This window comes from Coregonus clupeaformis, chromosome 25 (assembly GCF_020615455.1).
Source record: "Coregonus clupeaformis isolate EN_2021a chromosome 25, ASM2061545v1, whole genome shotgun sequence".
In the NCBI taxonomy this organism is placed as follows: domain Eukaryota; kingdom Metazoa; phylum Chordata; class Actinopteri; order Salmoniformes; family Salmonidae; genus Coregonus; species Coregonus clupeaformis.
In genome coordinates this window covers 18,565,603-18,592,033 of record NC_059216.1, presented here as the reverse complement: position 1 = coordinate 18,592,033, position 26,431 = coordinate 18,565,603, and the positions used below count along the sequence as shown (strand labels likewise).

General features: G+C 46.5%; 1 protein-coding gene across 1 annotated transcript in view; it reads left to right on the top strand.

Annotated features, from left to right (window-relative positions):
• The window catches only part of LOC121539087 (deubiquitinase DESI2-like), a 38,445-nt gene that overhangs the window by 5,402 nt on the left and 6,612 nt on the right, over positions 1 to 26,431 (top strand). The window contains exons 2-3 of the mRNA XM_041847328.1: positions 2,995 to 3,067; positions 8,124 to 8,217. Of these exons, the coding sequence (XP_041703262.1) occupies positions 2,995 to 3,067; positions 8,124 to 8,217 (167 nt within the window). The remainder of the gene's footprint in view (positions 1 to 2,994; positions 3,068 to 8,123; positions 8,218 to 26,431) is intronic.

Genomic DNA, 26,431 nt, shown 5'->3' with positions numbered 1-26,431 from the left:
AGTTTGGCCGGGCGGCCAGCTCTAGGAAGAGTCTTGGTGGTTCCAAACTTCTTCTATTTAAGAATAATGGAGGCCACTGTGTTCTTGGGGACCTTCAATGCTGCAGAAATGTTTTGGTACCCTTCCCCAGATCTGTGCTTAGACACAATCCTGCTCTGACATGCAATGTCAACTATGGGACCTTATATAGACAGGTGTGTGCCTTTCCAAATCACAGGTGGACTCCAATCAAGTTGTAGAAACATGGATGATCAATGGAAACAGGATGCACCTAAGCTCAATTTCGAGTCTCATAGCAAAAGGTCTGAATACTTATCTAAATGAGGTATTTCTGTTTTTTATTTGTAATACATTTGCACACATTTCTAAAAACCTGTTTTTCGCTTTGTGATTACGGGGTATTGTGTGTAGATTTAATTTTAATCAATTTTAGAATAAGGCTGTAACGTAACAACATGTGGAAAACAGGAAGGAGTCTGAATACTTTCTGAATGCTCTGTAGTTAGTCTGAGTAGTTATTGGTTACTATTTAACTATCTGCACTGACACTTTCTGCACAGGGGTTATATCCTGCCTGGTTGGCCCTGTCCTATCTGGTGAAATTCTCCTGTCTTATCTGGTGTCCTATGTGAACTTAAGTATGCTCCCTCAAATTCTCCCATCTCTCTCGCTCACTCGCTCTCTTTCTCTCCCCCCCCACCACTTCCTCCCGGAGGACCTGAGCCCTAGGATCATGCTTCAGGACTCCAGGCTGTCCCCGTCCCCAGTCCACTTGGTCGTACTGCTGAACCCAGTTTCTGCTGTTTTGCCTGCGGCTATGGAACCCTGACCTGTTCCCCCGGGACGTGGTACCTTGTCCTGGACCTACTGTTTCCGACCCTCTCTCTCCCACTCCCCCCCCCTCTCTCTCTACCGCACCTGCTGTCTCGACCTCTGAATGCTCGGCTATGAAAAGCCAACTGACATTTACTCCTGAGGTGCTGACCTGTTGCACCCTCTACAACCACTGTGATTATTATTTGACCCTATGAACGTTTGAACATCTTGAAGAACGATCTGGCCTTAATGGCCATGTACTGTTATAATCTCCACCCGGCACAGCCAGAAGGGGACTGGCCACCCCTCAGATCCTGGTTCCTCTCTAGGTTTCTTCCTAGGTTCCTGCCTTTCTAGGAAGTTTTCCTAGCCACCGTGCTTCTACATCTGCATTGCTGCTGTTTGGGGTTTTAGGCTGGGTTTCTGTATAGCACTTTGTGACATCTGCTGATGTAAAAAAGGCTTTATAAATTAATTTGATTTGATTTTGACTAACTCTTTTGACTCATCACATACACAGCTGTTACTGTTTATTATCTATCCTGTTGCCTAGTCACTATCACTCTACCCCGGGTATATAGCCATGTTATTACCTGGTACCCCGGGTATATAGCCATGTTATTACCTGGTACCCCGGGTATATAGCCATGTTATTACCTGGTACCCCTGCACATCCACTCAGTACTGGTACCCTGTGTATATAGCCATGTTATTACCTGGTAGCCCGGGTATATAGCCATGTTATTACCTGGTAGCCCGGGTATATAGCCATGTTATTACCTGGTACCCTGGGTATATAGCCATGTTATTACCTGGTACCCCGGGTATATAGCCATGTTATTACCTGGTACCCTGGGTATATAGCCATGTTATTACCTGGTACCCGGTCTATATAGCCATGTTATTACCTGGTAGCCCGGGTATATAGCCATGTTATTACCTGATACCCTGGGTATATAGCCATGTTATTACCTGGTACCCCGGGTATATAGCCATGTTATTACCTGGTACCCCGGGTATATAGCCATGTTATTACCTGGTACCCCGGGTATATAGCCATGTTATTACCTGGTACCCGGGTATATAGCCACTCTTAGCCATTCTGAGGTTTAGCCATGTTATTACCTGGTACCCGGTAGCTATTTTCGTAATACCATGTTATTACCTGGTACCCCTGCACATCCACTCAGTACTGGTACCCTGTGTATATAGCCATGTTATTACCTGGTACCATGTGTATATAGCCATGTTATTCCCTGGTACCCCGGGTATTTAGCCATGTTATTACCTGGTACCCCGGGTATTTAGCCATGTTATTACCTGGTACCCCTGCACATCCACTCATTGTGGATTTATCGTTGTGTTATTATTTTTCTATTATTTTTCTCTCTGCGTTGTTGGGAACGGCCCGGAAGCATTTCACTGTTAGTCTACACCTGTTGTTTACGAAGCCTGGCAAATAACATTTGATTTGATTTGGGGAGGAGAAATAAAAATAAAATAATAAATAATAAAGATAGGATCTGTGGGGGATGGGATGTTACCAAAGGTCTGGGGCCATATGTATAAAGTTGATCTAGGATCAGGCCTTCCCTGTCCATGTAACCTTGTTAATTGTGATCTAAAAGGCTAAACTGAAATCGGCACTTCTACTCCGAGACTCCTGATAACCTAATTACAGCCCCTGATTGGTCGAGCACGGCGCTTGTAACTCCAGGGTAGTGGGTTCGATCCCCGGGACCACCCATACGTAAAAATTTATGCACACATGACTGTAAGTCGCTTTGGATAAAAGCGTCTGTTAAATGGTATATTATTATTATTATTATTATAATAATAATAATAATAATTATTATTATTATTATTATTATTATAAGAGAGGGTTTCTGTGGGGGTAAGGAATAGGGGTGTTAACACCACCGCACGTGTAGATGAAATATGAGTAGCATCCCTTACCTTCCCCTCCCCCAACGGTGTTTCTGTGAACAGGTGCTTGGTGGTCAGACCTGCTTCTATTAACATTTTGATTACAATTTACTTCGCATAAATTTCAGGATTTTAAATGAAAATACAAACATGCAAACTCACTCTCATAGGGCGATTCAAATGAAAAAAACATCATTCTAACCATTCCAGGACATTGCATTCTAACTGTTGAATCTCTCTTTCTCTATTCAGTACTGGATCAACGAGTACACTTCCAATCTGGGTGTTGGAGTCTACCACTCAGGCATTGAGATCTATGGCCGAGGTACAGAGGAAGACCTTCACTACTTTTTCATTCATTCATACATCCAGCCACTCACTCACTCACTCACTCACTCACTCACTCACTCATTCAATCAATCAGTGTGCTGTTGGCTAAATGGAATGTTACATGTGGAATGTTAGATGTGGAATGTCTCTCCACAGCTTCTATCCCATTGAGATTCTATCATTTTGTGTTCTATCCTCCTGAACCCACTCACCATTGAATCATAATGTGTGGAGAGAGGAAGAGAGTTTAGCATCAACCCACAGAGAGACAGACAGACAGACAGACAGACAGACGAACGGACTGACTGACTGGTCTTATTCATAATGCCCTCAGTCACAGACTGTACCTAGAAGATATTGTGGCTGTTACATCATACACTTTTTTTTATATCCTGTAAAAGTGACACGTCATTTTCCAGGAAGTAGCCTTGTAGTTTAAAAAACAACAACGTTTGTAGTCTTTTTGAATGGTCTTCAACGAGCAAAAATGTAGAGCAATGGTCTTCAGCAAAACACTTAATAAAAGGCATCTGGCTGAAGTAAATTCATCCACAAACCCAAATAAAATGTTATGTATATCTTACATGACCGCATTTTCACGAATTTGATAATATAATCGTCAAGTCCATTCAAAAGATTAGGGGACATGACCCGGAAGTAACGCGGAAGATGACGTAACTTCTCACGCCACACAATATATTTTCACACCACACAATATCTTCTCACACCACACAATATCTTCTCACGCCACACGATATCTTCTCACGCCACACAATATCTTCTCACGCCACACAATATCTTCTCGCACCACACAATATCTTCTCACACAATATTTTCTCACACCACATGATATCTTCTCACACCACATGATGTCTTCTCACACCACACGATATCTTCTCACACCACATGATATCTTCTCACACCACATGATGTCTTCTCACACCACACGATATCTTCTCACACCACACGATATCTTCTCACTCCACACGATATCTTCTCACACCACATGATATCTTCTCACACCACATGATGTCTTCTCACACCACACGATATCTTCTCACACGATATCTTCTCACTCCACACGATATTTTCTCACACCACACGATATCTTCTCACACGATATCTTCGAAACACAACACAATATCTTCTCACACCACACAATTTCTTCTCACACGATATCTCCTCACACCACACGATATCTTCTCACACGATATCTTCGAAACACAACACAATATCTTCTCACACCACACAATTTCTTCTCACACGATATCTCCTCACACCACACGATATCTTCTCACTCCACACAATATCTTCTCATACGATATCTTCTAATGCCACACAATATCATCTCACACCACACGATATTATCACACACCACACGATATATTCTCACACCACACGATATCTTCTCACACCACACAATATCTTCCCACATCACACGATATCATCTCACACCACACGATATCTTCGCACACCACACGATATCTTCGCACACCACACGATATCTTCTCACACCACACGATATCTTCTCACACGATATCTTCTCACACCACACAATATCTTCGAAACACCACAACATTTATTCTCACACTACACGATATCTTCTAACGCAACACGATATCTTCTCACGCCACACAATATCTTCTCACACCACACGATATCTTCTCACGCCACACGATATCTTCTCACACCACACAATATCTTCTCACGCCACACAATATCTTCTCACGCCACACGATATCTTCTCACACCACACAATATCTTCTCACGCCACACAATATCTTCTCACACCACACAATATCTTCTCACACCACACAATATCTTCTCACGCCACACGATATCTTCTCACGCCACACAATATCTTCTCACGCCACACAATATCTTCTCACACCACACAATATCTTCTCACACAATATTTTCTCACACCACATGATATCTTCTCACACCACATGATGTCTTCTCACACCACACGATATCTTCTCACTCCACATGATATCTTCTCACACCACATGATGTCTTCTCACACCACACGATATCTTCTCACACCACACGATATCTTCTCACTCCACACGATATCTTCTCACACCACATGATATCTTCTCACACCACATGATGTCTTCTCACACCACACGATATCTTCTCACATCACACGATATCTTCTCACTCCACACGATATCTTCTCACACCACATGATATCTTCTCACACCACATGATGTCTTCTCACACCACACGATATCTTCTCACACCACACGATATCTTCTCACACCACACGATATCTTCTCACTCCACACGATATCTTCTCACACCACATGATATCTTCTCACTCCACACGATATTTTCTCACACCACACGATATCTTCTCACACGATATCTTCGAAACACAACACAATATCTTCTCACACCACACAATTTCTTCTCACACGATATCTTCTCACACGATATCTTCGAAACACAACACAATATCTTCTCACACCACACAATTTCTTCTCAAACGATATCTTCTCACTCCACACAATATCTTCTCATACGATATCTTCTAATGCCACACAATATAATCTCACACCACACGATATTATCACACACCACACGATATATTCTCACACCACACAATATCTTCTCACACCACACGATATCTTCCCACATCACACGATATCATCTCACACCACACAATATCTTCGAAACACCACAACATTTATTCTCACACTACACGATATCTTCTAACGCCACACGATATCTTCTCACGCCACACAATATCTTCTCACACCACACGATATCTTCTCACACCACACGATATCTTCGCACACCACACGATATCTTCGCACACCACACGATATCTTCTCACACCACACGATATCTTCTCACACGATATCTTCTCACACCACACAATATCTTCGAAACACCACAACATTTATTCTCACACTACACGATATCTTCTAACGCAACACGATATCTTCTCACGCCACACAATATCTTCTCACACCACACAATATCTTCTCACGCCACACGATATCTTCTCACACCACACAATATCTTCTCACGCCACACAATATCTTCTCACGCCACACGATATCTTCTCACACCACACAATATCTTCTCACGCCACACAATATCTTCTCACACCACACAATATCTTCTCACACCACACAATATCTTCTCACGCCACACGATATCTTCTCACGCCACACAATATCTTCTCACGCCACACAATATCTTCTCACACCACACAATATCTTCTCACACAATATTTTCTCACACCACATGATATCTTCTCACACCACATGATGTCTTCTCACACCACACGATATCTTCTCACACCACATGATATCGTCTCACACCACATGATGTCTTCTCACACCACACGATATCTTCTCACACCACACGATATCTTCTCACTCCACACGATATCTTCTCACACCACATGATATCTTCTCACACCACATGATGTCTTCTCACACCACACGATATCTTCTCACACCACACGATATCTTCTCACTCCACACGATATCTTCTCACACCACATGATATCTTCTCACTCCACACGATATTTTCTCACACCACACGATATCTTCTCACACGATATCTTCGAAACACAACACAATATCTTCTCACACCACACAATTTCTTCTCACACGATATCTTCTCACACGATATCTTCGAAACACAACACAATATCTTCTCACACCACACAATTTCTTCTCAAACGATATCTTCTCACTCCACACAATATCTTCTCATACGATATCTTCTAATGCCACACAATATCATCTCACACCACACAATATTATCACACACCACACGATATATTCTCACACCACACAATATCTTCTCACACCACACGATATCTTCCCACATCACACGATATCATCTCACACCACACAATATCTTCGCACACCACACGATATCTTCGCACACCACACGATATCTTCTCACACCACACGATATCTTCTCACACGATATCTTCTCACACCACACAATATCTTCGAAACACCACAACATTTATTCTCACACTACACGATATCTTCTAACGCCACACGATATCTTCTCACGCCACACGATAGCTTTTCACACCACACAATATTTTCTCACGCCACACGATATCTTCTCACGCCACACAATATCTTCTCACGCCACACAATATCTTCTCACACCACACAATATCTTCCCACATCACACGATATCATCTCACACCACACAATATCTTCTCACACCACACGATATCTTCTCACATGATATCTTCTCACACCACACAATTTCTTCTCACACTACACGATATCTTCTCACGCCACACGATATCTTCTCACGCCACACGATATCTTCCCACATCACACGATATCATCTCACACCACACAATATCTTCTCACACCACACGATATCTTCTCACATGATATCTTCTCACACCACACAATTTCTTCTCACACTACACGATATCTTCTCACGCCACACAATATCTTCTCACACCACACGATATCTTCTCACGCCACACGATATCTTCTCACGCCACACAATATATTTTCACACCACACGATATCTTCTCACGCCACACGATATCTTCTCACACCACACAATATTTTCTCACACCACACAATATCTTCTCACGCCACACGATATCATCTCACGCCACACAATATCTTCTCACACCACACGATATCATCTCACGCCACACAATATCTTCTCACGCCACACGATATCATCTCACGCCACACGATATCTTCTCACACCACACGATATCTTCTCACGCCACACGATATCATCTCACGCCACACGATATCTTCTCACACCACACGATATCTTCTCACACCACACAATATCATCTCACGCCACACGATATCTTCTCACGCCACACGATATCATCTCACGCCACACGACATCTTCTCACACCACACGATATCTTCTCACACCACACGATATCTTGCGACACAGTTCGTGCACCTTTGTTGGAACGCGACAGCATTTACTGTGTCTTTTCTTTCTCACACCTGTAATGTGAGCGATGATACATTACTGATGTTCAATTGACCCAATATACTCCCTTATTCTCATCTTTATTACAGAGTTTGCATATGGAGGTCATCCGTACCCATTTAGTGGTATATTTGAAATAAACCCTGGAAACACCACTGAATTAGGAGAGACCTTCAAATTCAAGTGAGTTTACATTATCACAGACACACACACACACACACACACACACACGGGTTCTACAAAGTGCCTAGTCACATAAAAAGGGGTCAATGGCCGCTGTTTCACAACAGAAACAAGGGGGGAAAAAATACTCTTGTTTTGTAGTACTGTATTGAGAGGAGCAGGCTAGGCTTACTGAACGGCTGCCTGGTATTCCTTCATTGTAGCAGAATGGATGGTGTTTGGGACAGGAGTGACTGATACTGGTTTCTATACAGGGAGATAAATGAGAGGCTTGCACACACAATATTTTCTTGTTGAAACGTTGTAAAATTTGGGTTCAGGAATAAAGTACAGAGGAGCAGTAATATATTCGGTGTGTGTGGAACTTGCATTCCTTTATCACAGTATTATTTTAGCCCAGTGTAAATGGGATTTTCAAGTGAACAAGAGAATAGCAGTCACGGATATAGTCAATCGTAAATAAATTTTGGTTTAATTCAAGTTGCAACAGGGAGACACCTTCAGTAGGGATTAACACCAGTAACTGGGTTACAAAGAAATTTACTTTAATGACAAGACCCGGGAAATTACAACATTTTCAAAATACATAATATATGCACCAGCAGATTGCCAAAAAATTTAAAAGCACATTATCAAAACAGTTTGTTGCATGGAATCCTTTAGCCTAGCCTACTGTATTTAGGCTACTTCCCACGAAGTCGCCATCATTTCAAAGCATGGCATAATTGACACTGCCGGACTGGACTGCACACGAGCCCGAACCCGTAAAAAAGCCAGATTTCTAGAAAATCTAATGAAATCAAATTGTATTTGTCACATGCGCCGAATACAACAGGTGTAGACCTTACCGTGAAATGCTTACTTACAAGCCCTTAACCAACAATGCAGTTCAAGAAATAGAGTTAAGAAAATATTTACTAAATAAACTAAAGTAAAAAATACAATAAAAAGTAACACAATAAAATAACAATAATGAGGCTATATACAGGGGGTACCGGTACCGAGTCAATGTGTGGGGGTACAGGTTAGTCGAGGTAATAGGACATGTAGGTAGGGGTAAAGTGACTATGCATAGATAATAAACAGCAAGTAGCAGCAGTGTTAAAACAAAGGGGGGGTGGGGGGGGAAGTCAATGTAAATAGTCCGGGCGGCCATTTGATTAATTGTTCAGCAGTCTTATGGCTTGGGGGTAGAAGCTGTTAAGGAGTCTTTTGGACCTAGACTTGGCGCTCCGGTACCGCTTACCGTGCGGTAACAGAGAGAACAGTATGACTAGGGTGACTGGAGTCTTTGACTATTTTTTTGTGCCTTCCTCTGACACCGCCTGGTATAGAGGTCCTGGAGTGAGGGAGACAGAGAGAGTGAGAGGAAGGGGGGGGAGTGTGTTAACTGAACAGTAAAGAAGGTTTCAGTGTTTTCCCCTTAATGACACAATGACATGCAGATCATTATGCATGTATATTCCTCCAGCCAAATCACAGGTAGGCCTTTGCAAATATGAACAAATCAGCCATTCTTTGCAGCATTCTATTATACACTGAAGGAGTGTGAAGTTAAATTCAATCTGTTGTATTGAGTAGAAGTGTGATTTTCAATGAAAGGTTTTTATGCATCATGTACAGTGCCTTCGGGAAGGATTCAGACCCCTTGACTTTTTGCACATTTTGTTACGTTACAGCCTTATTCTAAAATGGATTAAAAATAAATAAAAAATACTCAGCAATCTACACACAATACCCCATAATGACAAAGTGAAAAAAGTGCTTGTAAATGTATTATATATAAAAAACAGAAATACCTAATTTACATAAGTATTCAGACCCTTTGCTATGAGACTCGAAATCGAGCTCAGGTGCATCCTGTTTCCATTGATCATCCTTGAGATGTTTCTACAACTTGATTGGAGTCCACCTGTGGTAAATTGATTGGACATGATTTGGAAAGGCACACACCTGTCTATATAAGGTCCCACAGTTGACAGTGCATGTCAGAGCAAAAACCAAGCCATGAGATTGAAGGAATTGTCCGTAGAGCTCCGAGACAGGATTGTGTCGAGGCACAGATCTGGGGAAGGGTACCAAAACATTTCTGCAGCATTGAAGGTCCCCAAGAACACAGTGGCCTCCATCATTCTTAAATGGAAGGAGTTTGGAACCACCAAGACTCTTCCTAGAGCTGGCCGCCTGGCCAAACTGAGCAATCGGGGGAGAAGGACCTTGGTCAGGGAGGTGACCAAGAACCCGATGATCACTCTGACAGAGCTCCAGAGTTCCTCTGTGGAGATGAGAGAACCTTCCAGAAGGACAACCATCTCTGCAGCACTCCACCAATCAGGTCTTTATGGTAGAGTGGCCAGATGGAAGCCACTCCTCAGTAAAAGGCACATGACAGCCCGCTTGGAGTTTGCAAAAAGGCACCTTAAGACTCTCAGACCATGAGAAACAAGGTGGTCCCCTGTAGCTCAGTTGCTAGAGCATGGCGCTTGCAACCCCAGGGTTGTGGGTTCGTTTCCCACGGGGGGCCAGTATGAAAATGTATGCACTCACTAACTGTAAGTTGCTCTGGATAACAGCGTCTGCTAAATTACTAAATTGTAAATGTAAACAAGATTCTGGTCTGATGAAACCAAGATTGAACTCTTTGACCTGAATGCCAAGTGTCACGTCTGGAGGAAACCTGGCACCATCCCTACGCTGAAGCATGGTGTGGTGGCAGCATCATGCTGTGGGGATGTTTTTCAGCGTTAGGGACTGGGAGACTAGTCAGGATCGAGGGAAAGATGAACGGAGCAAAGTACAGAGAGATCCTTAATGAAAACCTGCTCCAGAGTGCTCAGGACCTCAGACTGCGGCGAAGGTTCACCTTCCAACAGGACAACGACCCTAAGCACACAGCCAAGACAATGCAGGAGTGGCTTCGGGACAAGTCTCTGAATGTCCTTGAGTGGCCCAGCCAGAGCCTGGACTTGAACCCAATTGAACATCTCTGGAGAGACCAGAAAATAGCTGTGCAGCAATGCTCCCCATCCAATCTGACAGAGTTTGAGATTATCTGCAGAGAAGATTGGGAGAAACTCCCCAAATACAGGTGTGCCAAGCTTGTAGCGTCATACCCTGTCACGCCCTGGCTCTGGGGACTCTAATATGTTGAGCCAGGGTGTGTATAGTCTATGTGTGTTCTAGGTTTCACTTTCTGGTTTTGTAGATCTATGTTGGCCAGGGTGGCTCCCAATCAGAGACGGCTGTAGCTCGTTGTCTCTGATTGGGAGTCATACTTAGGTAGCCGTTTGGCACTCATTCGGTGTGGTTTCTTGTTCGTATTTGGTTTGTGTATGACCATTGACTGTCACGTCATCGTTTTGTTGTTTTGATCGTGTGATCATTAATATAATAAATATGTTCGCCTTCAACGCTGCGCCTTGGTCCTCCTCTCTTCTAGACGATCGTGACAGAAGAAACCACCAAGATTTGACCAAGCAGCGTGTCCAGGAGCCATCGCCAGGGAGATCTCTAGCAGATCTCCTTCGCCTCCTCGACTGGGTCAAGCCGAGTGAGGAAGAGAAGGGCTTGACATTGTGGCAGAAGGGCGAAAGGCTGGCGAGGGACATGGAGACCTGGTCCACGGGTAGGAGAGACGCCCAGAAAATTTTTATGGGGGGGCTAACGCCGTGGACGACGGGCCAGCAGGAGACCGCGGCAGAGCGGCCCAGCGGATTGGCAGAGGAGGCCGCCAGGTTACGGGGGGCCACTGGTCGAAGAGGGGGTGGAAGGTGTAGAGGCACGGCGAGAGGTACTGGGGTGTGTTACCAGTCCGGTCCGGCCCATTCCAGATCCCTGCGTAGGACCAGTGGTGTGTGTCCCCAGTACGGTCCGGCCTGTTCCTGCTCCCCGCACCAAGTCAGTGGTGCGCTCGTCAGCCCGGCTCGGCCCGTTCCTGCTCCCCGCACCAAGTCAGTGGTGCGCTCGTCAGCCCGGCTCGGCCCGTTCCTGCTCCCCGCACCAAGTCAGTGGTGCGCTTCGTCAGCCCGGCTCGGCCCGTTCCTGCTCCCCGCCCCAAGTCAGTGGTGCGCTTCGTCAGCCCGGCTCGGCCCGTTCCTGCTCCCCGCACCAAGTCAGTGGTGCGCTCGTCAGCCCGGCTCGGCCCGTTCCTGCTCCCCGCACCAAGTCAGTGGTGCGCCCGACAGCCCGGCTCGGCCCGCTCCTGCTCCCCACACCAAGCCAGTGGTGTGCGTCGTCCAGTCCGGCACGGCCCGTGCCTGTTCCACCGGTGGCTGGTCCGGGACCGGTCAGATGCTTCATGCCGGAGCTAGAGCAATCCGCTCCACCAGTGTGCAGTCCAGCTCCGGCCAGCGGGGCCAGACCGGACCAGGGGTACTTTGGGGGTTGGAGAGGGAGCGGGGATCAGGCCCGAGCCGGATCCGCCGCCTAAGCGGAGTGCCCACCCGGTCCCTCCCCTGTGGTGTTTGGTGGGCGCGGTCGGAGTCCGCGCCTTTAGGGGGGGGTACTGTCACGCCCTGGCTCTGGGGACTCTAATATGTTGAGCCAGGGTGTGTATAGTCTATGTGTGTTCTAGGTTTCACTTTCTGGTTTTGTAGATCTATGTTGGCCAGGGTGGCTCCCAATCAGAGACGGCCGTAGCTCGTTGTCTCTGATTGGGAGTCATACTTAGGTAGCCGTTTGGCACTCATTCGGTGTGGTTTCTTGTTCGTATTTGGTTTGTGTATGACCATTGACTGTCACGTCATCGTTTTGATCGTGTGATCATTAATATAATAAATATGTTCGCCTTCAACGCTGCGCCTTGGTCCTCCTCTCTTCTAGACGATCGTGACAGAAGAAACCACCAAGATTTGACCAAGCAGCGTGTCCAGGAGCCATCGCCAGGGAGATCTCTAGCAGATCTCCTTCGCCTCCTCGACTGGGTCAAGCCGAGTGAGGAAGAGAAGGGCTTGACATTGTGGCAGAAGGGCGAAAGGCTGGCGAGGGACATGGAGACCTGGTCCACGGGTAGGAGAGACGCCCAGAAAATTTTTATGGGGGGGCTAACGCCGTGGACGACGGGCCAGCAGGAGACCGCGGCAGAGCGGCCCAGCGGATTGGCAGAGGAGGCCGCCAGGTTACGGGGGCCACTGGTCGAAGAGGGGGTGGAAGGTGTAGAGGCACGGCGAGAGGTACTGGGGTGTGTTACCAGTCCGGTCCGGCCCATTCCAGATCCCTGCGTAGGACCAGTGGTGTGTGTCCCCAGTACGGTCCGGGTCTGTTCCTGCTCCCCGCACCAAGTCAGTGGTGCGCTTCGTCAGCCCGGCTCGGCCCGTTCCTGCTCCCCGCACCAAGTCAGTGGTGCGCTCGTCAGCCCGGCTCGGCCCGTTCCTGCTCCCCGCACCAAGTCAGTGGTGCGCCCGTCAGCCCGGCTCGGCCCGTTCCTGCTCCCCGCACCAAGTCAGTGGTGCGCTTCGTCAGCCCGGCTCGGCCCGTTCCTGCTCCCCGCCCCAAGTCAGTGGTGCGCTTCGTCAGCCCGGCTCGGCCCGTTCCTGCTCCCCGCACCAAGTCAGTGGTGCGCTTCGTCAGCCCGGCTCGGCCCGCTCCTGCTCCCCACACCAAGCCAGTGGTGTGCGTCGTCAGTCCGGCACGGCCCGTGCCTGTTCCACCGGTGGCTGGTCCGGCACCGGTCAGATGCTTCATGCCGGAGCTAGAGCAATCCGCTCCACCAGTGTGCAGTCCAGCTCCGGCCAGCGGGGCCAGACCGGACCAGGGGTACTTTGGGGGGTTGGAGAGGGAGCGGGGATCAGGCCCGAGCCGGATCCGCCGCCTAAGCGGAGTGCCCACCCGGTCCCTCCCCTGTGGTGTTTGGTGGGCGCGGTCGGAGTCCGCGCCTTTAGGGGGGGGTACTGTCACGCCCTGGCTCTGGGGACTCTAATATGTTGAGCCAGGGTGTGTATAGTCTATGTGTGTTCTAGGTTTCACTTTCTGGTTTTGTAGATCTATGTTGGCCAGGGTGGCTCCCAATCAGAGACGGCTGTAGCTCGTTGTCTCTGATTGGGAGTCATACTTAGGTAGCCGTTTGGCACTCATTCGGTGTGGTTTCTTGTTCGTATTTGGTTTGTGTATGACCATTGACTGTCACGTCATCGTTTTGTTGTTTTGATCGTGTGATCATTAATATAATAAATATGTTCGCCTTCAACGCTGCGCCTTGGTCCTCCTCTCTTCTAGACGATCGTGACATACCCAAGAAGACTTGAGGCTGTAATCGCTGCCAAAGGTGCTTCAACAAAGTACTGAGTAAAGAGTCTGAAAACATATGTAAATGTGATATTTCAGTTGTTTATTTTTAATAAACTAGTAAAAATTTCTAAACACCTGTTTTTGCTTTGTCATCATGGAGTATTGTGTGTAGATTGATGAGGGGGAAAAAAAACAATTTAATCCATGTTAGAACAAGGCTGTAACGTAACAAAATGTGGAAAAAGTCAAGGGGTCTGAAACTTTCCGAAGGCACTGTATACCACAGGAGGTTGGTGACACCTTAATTAGGGAGGAATCAGTGGAATGGTATCAAACACATGGTTTCTATGTGTTTAATTGTCACGATCGTCAGGGTAAGGAGTAGACCAATGCGCAGCGTGATGAATGAACATGTTACTTTATTATATTAAAGCACGAACAAAAACAATAAACGACTCGTGAAGTCCACGGTGACAATGACCGAACACGGAACAAGAACCCACAAACACAAAAGGAAAACAGACAGTTTAAATATGGCTCCCAATCAGAGACAACCAGCCAACAGCTGACACTCGTTGCCTCTGATTGGGAGTCACTCAGGCCAACATAGAAAAACACAACCTAGAACACCCAACATAGAAACAGAACACATAGAATGAACACACCCTGGCTCAACATATAGAGTCCCAGAGTCAGGGTGTGACATTAATGCCATTCCATTTGCGTCGTTCCAGCCATTGTTATGAGCCGTCCTCCCTTCAGCAGCCTCCACTGGTGCACATTCCTTCCTCACATTCCTCCAGCCAAATCACAGGTAGGCCTTTTGCAAATATGAGCAAATCAGCCATTCTATGTAGTATTCTATTATACACTGAAGGAGTGTGAAGTTAAGTTAAATGTGTTGTATTGAGTAGAAGTGTGAATTTCAGTGACAGGTTTTTGGAGAACGTTTAGAAAACGTGAACAAGCGTCGGGGGGAACGAACAGGATTCTAGGAAACGGATTTCTTTCCACCGTGGTATCGTGATACTACTCGGTATCATGATACTTGGCCTGGTATCATATCGTTTGTAAAATGTTGGTATCGTGACAACACTAATTGCTTCCATTCCTAGTACAGTGTACAGTCAGCAGCAAGCAGTTTAGCAGTTAAACCGGCGGGCTCCGGCGGCAATAAATTAATAAAACCTAAAGCTTACCTTGACTTGGAAGAGTTCCAGTCTTGGATAGCCATAGCCATAGCCAGCTAGCTAACATAGCATCCCTCTCTGTTTGAGTCGGGTGTTTGAGTAGGCTAAACTAGCTAGCTGCATTGGCTAGCTAAGTAAGTGAAAGTAAAATATATATATATCCCCAGCCTCTCTTGCTTCTCCTTCATTTTTTAAGGAATTAATTTGTTCAAAACTGTTCAACTATTGTCTTTCTCTCTCTCTTTGAGTCAACTACTCACCACATTTTATGCACTGCAGTGCTAGCTAGCTGTAGCTTATGCTTTCAATACTAGATTCATTCTCTGCTCCTTTGATTGGGTGGACAACATGTCAGTTCATGCTGCAAGAGCTCTGATAGGTTGGAGGACGTCCTCCGGATGTTGTCATAATTACTGTGTAAGTCTATGGAAGGGAGTGAGAACCAAGAGCCTCCTTGGTTTTGTATGGAAGTCAATGTACCCAGAGGAGGACGGAAAGTAGCTGTCCTCCGGCTACATCCTGGTGCTACTGTACAGAGTGCTGTTGAGGCTACTGTAGACCTTCTTTGCAAAACAGTGTGTTTTAATCAATTATTTGGTGACATGAATATATTTAGTATATTTTTATCTAAAAATGATAACTTTTAATGTTACACTATTTTTATTTATAGGAAATTCACTTAGGAGGATGGTCCTCCCCTTCCTCCTCTGAGGAGCTTCCACTGGTGTGAAGGCCAGTGACAAAAAATCTCAATTTGATCCATTTTAAATTCAGGCTGTAACACAACAAAATGTGGAAAGAGTCAAGGGGTGTGAAAACTTTCTGAAGGTCCGTTAGACCATTTTCTCTGCTTCTGTGCTGGAGGTTATGGATTAATATTTTCCAGAAAATCTACCAAGTTTCAATACCGGGAATAATTCATATTTATCCAGAGAATCCCGGGAAATACCGCAAAAAAAGCCAATTTCTAAGCGTTTAAAACCAAGATTTGGTCACTATGCCAGGGTTCTCCCGAAATAAGATTGTCGCTGCGCCACACTGCCGGCTTGACTGCGCCACTGTGTACAGATTTCACAGCAAGTGAAACTGATAGTGATACAGTGACTTTGATCGCCAATGACGTTGTTGTGAATTGCAAAACAGGCCATTCATAAATTCAGAGCGTTATCATGTTCCTCAATTATTAATTCAGTGCATTTCAGCAGTAGGCCTTGGCTATCTCGACACAGAGCGCGCTCAGGACTCACAGAGCGCACCCCCCGAGTAGCGTTGTCGAATCATACAAACTTTGTAACGGCAGTCTAACAAAGGTCAAATGACCGAAGTTGCTAAATTTGCTAGATAACCTCCAACGAATGACAGAATATCTCCTATTTGTCAAAATCGAGTTGATAATTATACAGATGGCAGATCAGATCATGAATAAAGGGGAGATGAAGAGAGGAAAATGTTTAATATAAAGGTATCTTAAAGGGGACCGACTCTGTTTAAAAATCTCATACCGTTTGTTGATCACACATTCTCTTCCGAAGCACTCATATGGGCAGGAATACGAGACAGCGCATGTTATAGCGGTGTTTTGACATGCGTAGGCGAGACGTGTTTTGATAATGCAACCAACCTATGGATTACAGAATAAAGTTAGGAGTCAGGATTTTGCGTTTCAGTGTAATTGGGACGACGGAAGAATAGCCTTGACTCTATATAAAGGCTACTATGTGAGTCAATAGATACATAATGCTCTTGATTTATGCTACATTATTACATGCTACATTATTACACGTTACATTATTACATGCTACATTATTACATGCTACATTATTACATGCTACATTATTACACGCTACATTATTACATGCTACATTGTTACATGCTACATTATTACATGCTAAATGTTTCTGATCAGTGATAGATAAACAAATACATTTCACTTGTCCAGCCAGAGATCAATTACATGCTACATTATTACACGTTACATTATTACACGCTACATTATTACATGCTACATTATTACATGCTACATTATTACACGCTACATTATTACACGCTACATTATTACACGCTACATTATTACACGCTACATTATTACACGCTACATTATTACACGCTACATTATTACATGCTTCATTATTACACGCTACATTATTACACGCTACATTATTACACGTTACATTATTACACGCTACATTATTACACGCTACATTATTACATGCTACATTATTACATGCTACATTATTACACGCTACATTATTACACGCTACATTATTACATGCTACATTGTTACATGCTACATTATTACATGCTAAATGTTTCTGATCAGTGATAGATAAACAAATACATTTCACTTGTCCAGCCAGAGATCAATTACATGCTACATTATTACACGTTACATTATTACACACTACATTATTACATGCTACATTATTACATGCTACATTATTACACGCTACATTATTACACGCTACATTATTACACGCTACATTATTACACGCTACATTATTACACGCTACATTATTACATGCTACATTATTACATGCTACATTATTACATGCTACATTATTACACGCTACATTATTACACGCTACATTATTACACGCTACATTATTACACGCTACATTATTACACGCTACATTATTACACGCTACATTATTACATGCTATATTATTACATGCTACATTATTACACGCTACATTATTACACGCTACATTATTACATGCTACATTGTTACATGCTACATTATTACATGCTAAATGTTTCTGATCAGTGATAGATAAACAAATACATTTCACTTGTCCAGCCAGAGATCAATTACATGCTACATTATTACACGTTACATTATTACACACTACATTATTACATGCTACATTATTACATGCTACATTATTACACGCTACATTATTACACGCTACATTATTACACGCTACATTATTACACGTTACATTATTACACGCTACATTATTACATGCTACATTATTACATGCTACATTATTACACGCTACATTATTACACGCTACATTATTACACGCTACATTATTACACGCTACATTATTACACGTTACATTATTACACGCTACATTATTACACGCTACATTATTACATGCTATATTATTACATGCTACATTATTACACGCTACATTATTACACGCTACATTATTACATGCTACATTGTTACATGCTACATTATTACATGCTAAATGTTTCTGATCAGTGATAGATAAACAAATACATTTCACTTGTCCAGCCAGAGATCAATTAACCAAATATACAGACAGAGATTCAGTGAAAACAAAATCACATTGATTGCTTATCAGACTGTCACGAGTTACAAAGCCAGAACCCAGAAGCAGACCAGGACAAGGTAAGTTGAAACGAAGGTGAGTGTTTATTTACAAAGTCAAGAGTGATGCTGAATAATCCAGGGAACAGAGCGGGCGGCGTTGATTAGTTGTTGAGGGTGCAGTGGTTGATCCAATCATGGCTCGGCAGCCGCCGACCACCAGGCAGAGGTTGGATGAAGGTTCCGGACGAGTGACTGCAGATGGAACAAAACGGAGGTAAGTAAACAACAAACCAACAAGGTGCAAAACAACAAAACTAACGCTAGAAGCTCTAAGACTGATACTCTGGTAAACCTACTGTTCATGGCTACACGATCCGGCAGGGAATGGATGTTAGGCCAGAGCCTAAGAAGGGTGATGATCAGGACCAGGTGTGCAGATTGCTGATGGGATGCAGGTGCGGGAACTCAAGAGAGCTCCCCGAGCGTTCCAGAACCCTCGGGAAACTGGAGATCACGAGCAGAAAAACTAGTCCACAGACAGGACCCGACTCAGACTGCCGGGATCGTTACAGTACCCCCCCTCCGACGAACGCCACCGGGCGGACTCCCCGGAGCGCCAGGATGGAGGCGGTAGAAGTCACGAATGAGGTCAGCATCTAGGATCTGTCGCCGCGGAATCCAACTCCTCTCTTCAGGACCATACCCCTCCCAGTCCACGAGATACTGGAAACCCGGCCCCGCCGTCTGGAATCCATGATGCGTCGCACCGTGTAGGCTGGACCACCTCCGATCATCCGAGGAGGAGGAGGAGGAGGCGGAGGAGGCAACAGAGGACTGAGAAAAACAGGCTTGAGGCAGGAGACATGAAAGGTGGGCTGGACTCTGAGCGTCCTCGGTAGTTTGAGTCGAACTGCCACTGGATTGATCACCTTCTCCACCACAAACGGACCAACGAACTTCGGTAACAACTTCCTAGACTCAGTCCGTAGAGAAGATCCCGTGTGGCCAACCAGACCCTATCTCCGATGGTATAGGTGGGAGCGGGGATCCGGCGACGATTCGCCTGGAGCTGATACCGGTCCGAAACTCTAAGGAGTGCCTTTCTGGCCCGATGCCAGGTCCGGTGGCAACGACGAATATGGGCCTGAACAGAAGGCACTGAGAGCTCCTTCTCCTGAGAAGGGAACAAGGGAGGTTGGTAGCCATACAGGCACTGGAAGGGAGACATCCCAGTGGCAGATGTAGGGAGAGTATTGTGGGCATACTCAACCCAAGGCAACTGAGAGACCCAGGAGGTGGGGTTGGAAGAGGCCAGGCAGCGTAGCGTGGATTCCATCTTCTGGTTGGCTCTCTCCGCCTGACCATTAGATTGGGGGTGAAAACCAGATGTGAGACTGACTGTAGCTCCAATGGCCAAACAGAAGGACTTCCAGACAGCAGAGGTAAACTGAGGGCCACGGTCGGAAACGATATCACTGGCAAACCGTGGACCCTGAAAACCTCCCTAACCAGGATCTCGGACGTCTCCGAGGCAGAGGGAAGCTTGGCAATAGGCACAAAGTGGGCGAACTTGCTGAATCGGTCCACGATAGTCAGAACGACCGTGTTTCCCTCAGAAACGGGCAACCCAGTGACAAAGTCCAGGGCCAGATGCGACCATGGTCGCCGGGGAATAGGAAGGGGGTGAAGTAGTCCAGGGCTGGGCCGATTGGTACTCTTATTCTGCGCACACACTGGACAGGCAGCAACATAACCCCGAGTATCCTCGGCCATGGCAGGCCACCAAAACGTCTGCGAAGAAACGCCATCGTCCGAGCCACGCCAGGGTGACAAGCCATCTTGCTGGCGTGGGACCATTTGAGGACCGCAGGACGAACCGACTCAGGCACAAACAACCGACCGGGTGGACCGTTACCGGGACCGGGCTGCGTCCGAAGGGCCGCCATCACCTCCTCCTCAATCTTCCACCTAACAGCTCCCACGACGCAGTTCTGGGGGAGAATTGTCTCGGTCTTGGACCCACTCTCCTCCGTCTTGGAGAACATCCGAGACAAGGCGTCCGCCTTTGCCGTTCTTAGATCCAGGTCGGAACGTCAGGGAAAAATTGAATCGTCCGAAAAACAACGACCACCTGGCCTGACGGGAGTTGAGACGTCTAGCCGATTGCACGTAAGCAAGATTCTTGTGGTCAGTCCAGACAATAAACGGTTGCTCCGCCCCTCCAACCAGTGGCGCCACTCCTCCAAGGCAAGTTTCACCGCGAGAAGCTCCCGGTTACCCACATCGTAATTCCTCTCCGCAGGCGAAAGGCGACGAGAGTAGTAGGCGCAGGGATGGAGTTTACTGTCCGTGGAGCATCGCTGCACAGGATGGCGCCAACTCCCCACATCAGACGCGTCCACTTCAACGACGAACTGACGGGCCGTGTCCGGTTGAGAGAGAAATCGGTGCGTTGGTGAATCGCCTCTTCAAATCCAGAAACGCTCGATCCGCCTCCGGATTCCACTTGAAGCTCCTGATACTGGAAGTCAAGGCAGTTAACGGAGCGGCCACACGGCTGTAATCCCGGATGAATCTGCGGTAGAAATTCGCAAACCCCAAAAAATCTCTGGAGCTGCAATCTCGTACCGGGCTGGGCCCATTCCAGAACCGCTCTAACCTTCTCCTGGTCCATCCTAATCTCCCCCTGGAGATGATGTACCCGAGAAAGGATGTCGTGTGGGCGTGAAACTCGCACTTCTCGGCCTTCACGAACAGGCGATTCTCCAACAATCGCTGCAGAACCTGCCGGACATGCTGGACGTGGTCGGAAGGTTCCTTCGAGAAGATCAGAATGTCATCCAGGTAAACAAACACAAAGAGACCGATCATATCTCTCAGGACGTCGTTCACCATACTCTGGAATACCGCTGGAGCATTGGTCAGTCCAAACGGCATCACCTGATACTCGAAGTGACCCATCGGTGTGTTGAAACCCGTCAACCACTCGTCTCCCTCTCTGATCCGGACCATGTGATACGCATTGCGTAGGTCTAGCTTGGTGAACACCGTAGCACCCTGTAAGGAGTCGAAGGCAGAACTCATCAAGGGCAGGGGATACTTGTTCTTGACCGTGATGTCATTCAACCCCGATAATCAATACACGGTCGAAGAGAGCCATCCTTCTTACCCACAAAGAAGAATCCTGCCCCCAGGGGTGATGACGAGGGACGAACGAGACCAGCAGCCAGGGACTCCTTTAATGTAGGTCTCCAAAGCCTCACGTTCAGGGCGGGAGATACTGTATAACCTTCCCTTGGGGTAGACAGCTCCAGGGAACAGGTTGATGGCACAATCATATGGTCGGGTGGGGAGGGAGTGACAGAGCCTTCTGCTTACTGAACACTTCCCCCAAATCGTGATATGTCTCGGGAACCAGGGACAAATCTGGGGGTTTAGCCTCAATCACCTGACTGGGAACCGAATGTGGACAGGCAGTCTTGAGACAGTTAGCATGACAATCAAGGCTCCAACTCGTTACCTTGCCCGTCACCCAATCGAACGTGGGATTGTGTTCCTTCAGCCAGGGGTATCCAAGGACCAGAGGAACATGGGAAGACGGCAGAATGAAGAATGAAATCATCTCCGAATGATTCCCCGACAACAGCATCTTAACCGGTTCAGTCCTCATCGTGATACGTGCCAGACTACTGCCGTTCAGAGTGGTCGCTTCAATGGCTTCCGGCAATTGCTCCTTGGAAAGCCCCAGCTGTTCCACCAACTCGGCATCAAGAAAGCTTCCATCGCACCTGAATCGATAAAAGCGTTAATCGCTAAGCTCTGATTCCTGTTCACAAGGGTAGCCGGGAAACGGGGTCTGACAGAGGTATTGAGAGGTCGAAACTGGCTCGCTAAAAGTCCTCCCAACTTTAGCGAGCCGCGCAGTTTGACGACCGCCGGGAACAGGTGGCGAGGTAATGTCCCGAACCACCACAGTAGAGGCAACAGTTAGTCCTACGTCTGAGTTGGCGTTCCTCCTTGGTTAACCCGTGCACCTCTACTTGCATTGGTTCAGAATCGGGAGACAGGACCTCTCCACTAATCCTGTGTGGTGGACGATGATCGACGTATTCTGGTCCAATCCCCGACCCGACTGGAACCTGAGAAGCTGATCGATTGGACGGACCCCATTGCTTCTCCCTCCTTCGCTCACGGACTCGATTATCCACCCGAATAGACAAGGCTACCAAGCTGTCCAGGTCACTAGGCTCCGGATAGGAGATCAACTCATCCTTGAGCTGCTCCGACAGACCCTGGTAAAAGGCCGCTTGCAGAGACTCCTCATTCCACCCACTCTCCACAGCCAACGTCTTGAACTCGATCACGGAAGTCGGCCACGCTGCGAGTTCCTTGGTGAAGCGAAAACAGGCGCCTAGGCTGCGTCCCTCCCTCGGACGGAATGGTCGAAGAGCTTCCTCATCTCGGCCGTGAACCCCTGGTATGAAGCCATGCAGGGGTCTTGTCGTTCCCAAACGGCTGAAGCCCACTCCAGCGCTCGACCACGCAGCAACTCAATCACAAAGGCTATCCTAGCCTTGTCTGTGGCATAAGAGTAGGGCTGTAGATCGAACACTAACCCACACTGCATAAGGAAAGAACGGCATCTTCCCAGCTCCCCCTCATATTTATCCGGCGTCCGGAACCTTGGGCTCACGGAAGAACACAGCTCCAGACGCGGCAGGCGAGATGGGTGAAACCGGTAGTGGATCCTCCACCGAAACTTGCGCTGGTTCTGGACCTCCGTCAGACCGGTAGAAAGGTTCCGAACTGCCAACGCGATCTCCTGTAGCTCCGTGCTATGATGGCCCAACATCTTCTCCTGATGGGTAATGGCATGGCGAACAGAGTCCAGGTCCGCTGGGTTCATTACTGGCCGGATCGTTCTGTCACGAGTTACAAAGCCAGAACCCAGAAGCAGACCAGGACAAGGTAAGTTGAAACGAAGGTGAGTGTTTATTTACAAAGTCAAGAGTGATGCTGAATAATCCAGGGAACAGAGCGGGCGGCGTTGATTAGTTGTTGAGGGTGCAGTGGTTGATCCAATCATGGCTCGGCAGCCGCCACCACCAGGCAGAGGTTGGATGAAGGTTCCGGACGAGTGACTGCAGATGGAACAAAACGGAGGTAAGTAAACAACAAACCAACAAGGTGCAAAACAACAAAACTAACGCTAGAAGCTCTAAGACTGATACTCTGGTAAACCTACTGTTCTATGGCTAACGATCCGGCAGGGAATGGATGTTAGGCCAGAGCCTAAGAAGGGTGATGATCAGGACCAGGTGTGCAGATTGCTGATGGGATGCAGGTGCGGAACTCAAGAGAGCTCCCCGGAGCGTTCCAGAACCCTCGGGAAACTGGAGATCACGAGCAGAAAAACTAGTCCACAGACAGGACCCGACTCAGACTGCCGGGATCGTTACACAGACAAGTCACAGGCTTTTGTTCGGGAGTAGGACAGGCTACTACGCGAGTGAAGAGCAAAATCCAGTTGTATAAAATGCTAGCAAAATGTTCTGATCAGCTGATACATGAGCAAACTAGAATAATGATGATCATTAGCACTCACCTCAACTTTAGTGAACATTTCCCCAGCCTAATTGTTACCGAAGATCCGAACGGAGATTCAGTGGAAATTAAAATCTGACATTGATTGATTTTATAGACGAGTCCCCCACACTTGTATCAAAGCAGCGCGATTGGGCCCGATTCCCAATCAAAATGGTGCTGAAATGACAATCTAATGTAGGTGACCACGCATGACTATTGCTCTATTAGTATAACGGTTGGATATGACTTGGGGATTTTCAGTATAAGCAGAATGTGATACATGCCTTCAATTAACTGCATTAGTCTACTTGATTCCAAAATCTTCCTCATTCAGTTGATCATAAACTAAGGTAACTTTTCCCCTCTCTGCGCTTTTTCTAGGCCCAATGGCCGTTTTCTCTTCTCCTCACTCCGCTGCCACCTGCCTCCGACGCGTTCTTCTCAACACAAGTTTAAATCAAATATAGCCTACGGCTCTGACGCTCGTCGGATGTGGCAGGGGCTGCAAACTATTACGGACTACAAAAGGGAAACCCAGCCGCGAGCTGCCCAGTGACACGAGCCTACCAGACGGGCAAAATGCTTTTTATGCTCACTTTGAGGCAAGCAACACTGAAGCATGCATGAGAGCACCAGCTGTTCCGGACAACTGTGTGATCACGCTCTCCGTAGCCGATGTGAGCAAGACCTTTAAACAGGTAATTTACAACATTCAGACGGATTAACAGGACGTGTACTCAGAGCATGCGCGGATCAACTGGCAAGTGTCTACACTGACATTTTCAACCTCTCCCTGACCGAGTCTGTAATACCTACATGTTTCAAGCAGACCACCATAGTCCCTGTGCCCAAGAAAGCGAAGGTAACCTGCCTAAATGACTCACTCTCTCTGTCTCCCTCACTCATAAACACATGGTCCTCTGGTAGAGCATGGCGCTTGTAACGCCAGGGTAGTGGATTCGATCCCCGGGACCACCCATACCTAAAAATGTATTCACGCATGACTGTAAATCGCTTTGGATAAAAGCGTCTGCTAAATGGCATATTATTATTATTATTATTATATTATTACACCACTCTCTCTGTCTCCCTCACTCATAAACACACACCACTCTCTCTCTACCACAAACACACAGATCCCATACATTTTCCATAAGCACAAACGCTTATTTCTCCAAAATGTGGTGCACAAATTGGTTTACATCCCAGTTAGTGAGCATTTCTCCTTTGCCAAGATAATCCATCCACCTGACAGGTGTGGCATATCAAGAAGCTGATTAAATTGCATGATCATTACACAGGTGCACCTTGTGCTGGCGACAATAAAAGGCCACTCTAAAATGTGCAGTTTTGTCAAACAACACAATGCCACAGACGTCTCAAGTTTTGAGGGAGCGTGCAAATGGCATGTCCACCAGAGCTGTTGCCAGAGAATTGAATGTTCATTTCTCTACCATAAGCTGCCTCCATATTAGTTTTAGAGAATTTGGCAGTTGGCAGTACGTCCAACCAGCTTTACAACTGCGGACCACTGGCATCGTGTGGGTGAGCGGTTTGCTGATGTCAACGTTGTGAACAGAGTGCCCCATGGTGGCGGTGGGGTTATGGTATGGGCAGGCATAAGCTACGGGCAACGAACACAATTACATTTTATCTATGGCGATTTGAATGCACAGAAATACCGTGACGAGATCCTGAGGCCCATTTTTTAAAAGGTATCTGTGACCAACAGATGCATATCTGTATTCCCAGTCATGTGAAATCCATAGATTAGGGCCTAATGAAGTTATTTCAATTGATTGATTTCCTCATATGAACTGTAACTCAGTAAAAAATGTGAAAGTGTTGCATGTTGCGTTTATATTTTTGTTCAGTATACTTTAGTCTTCCATTAGGCCTGTATGAATCCAACCTTTTGGAGCACATCTCAAAA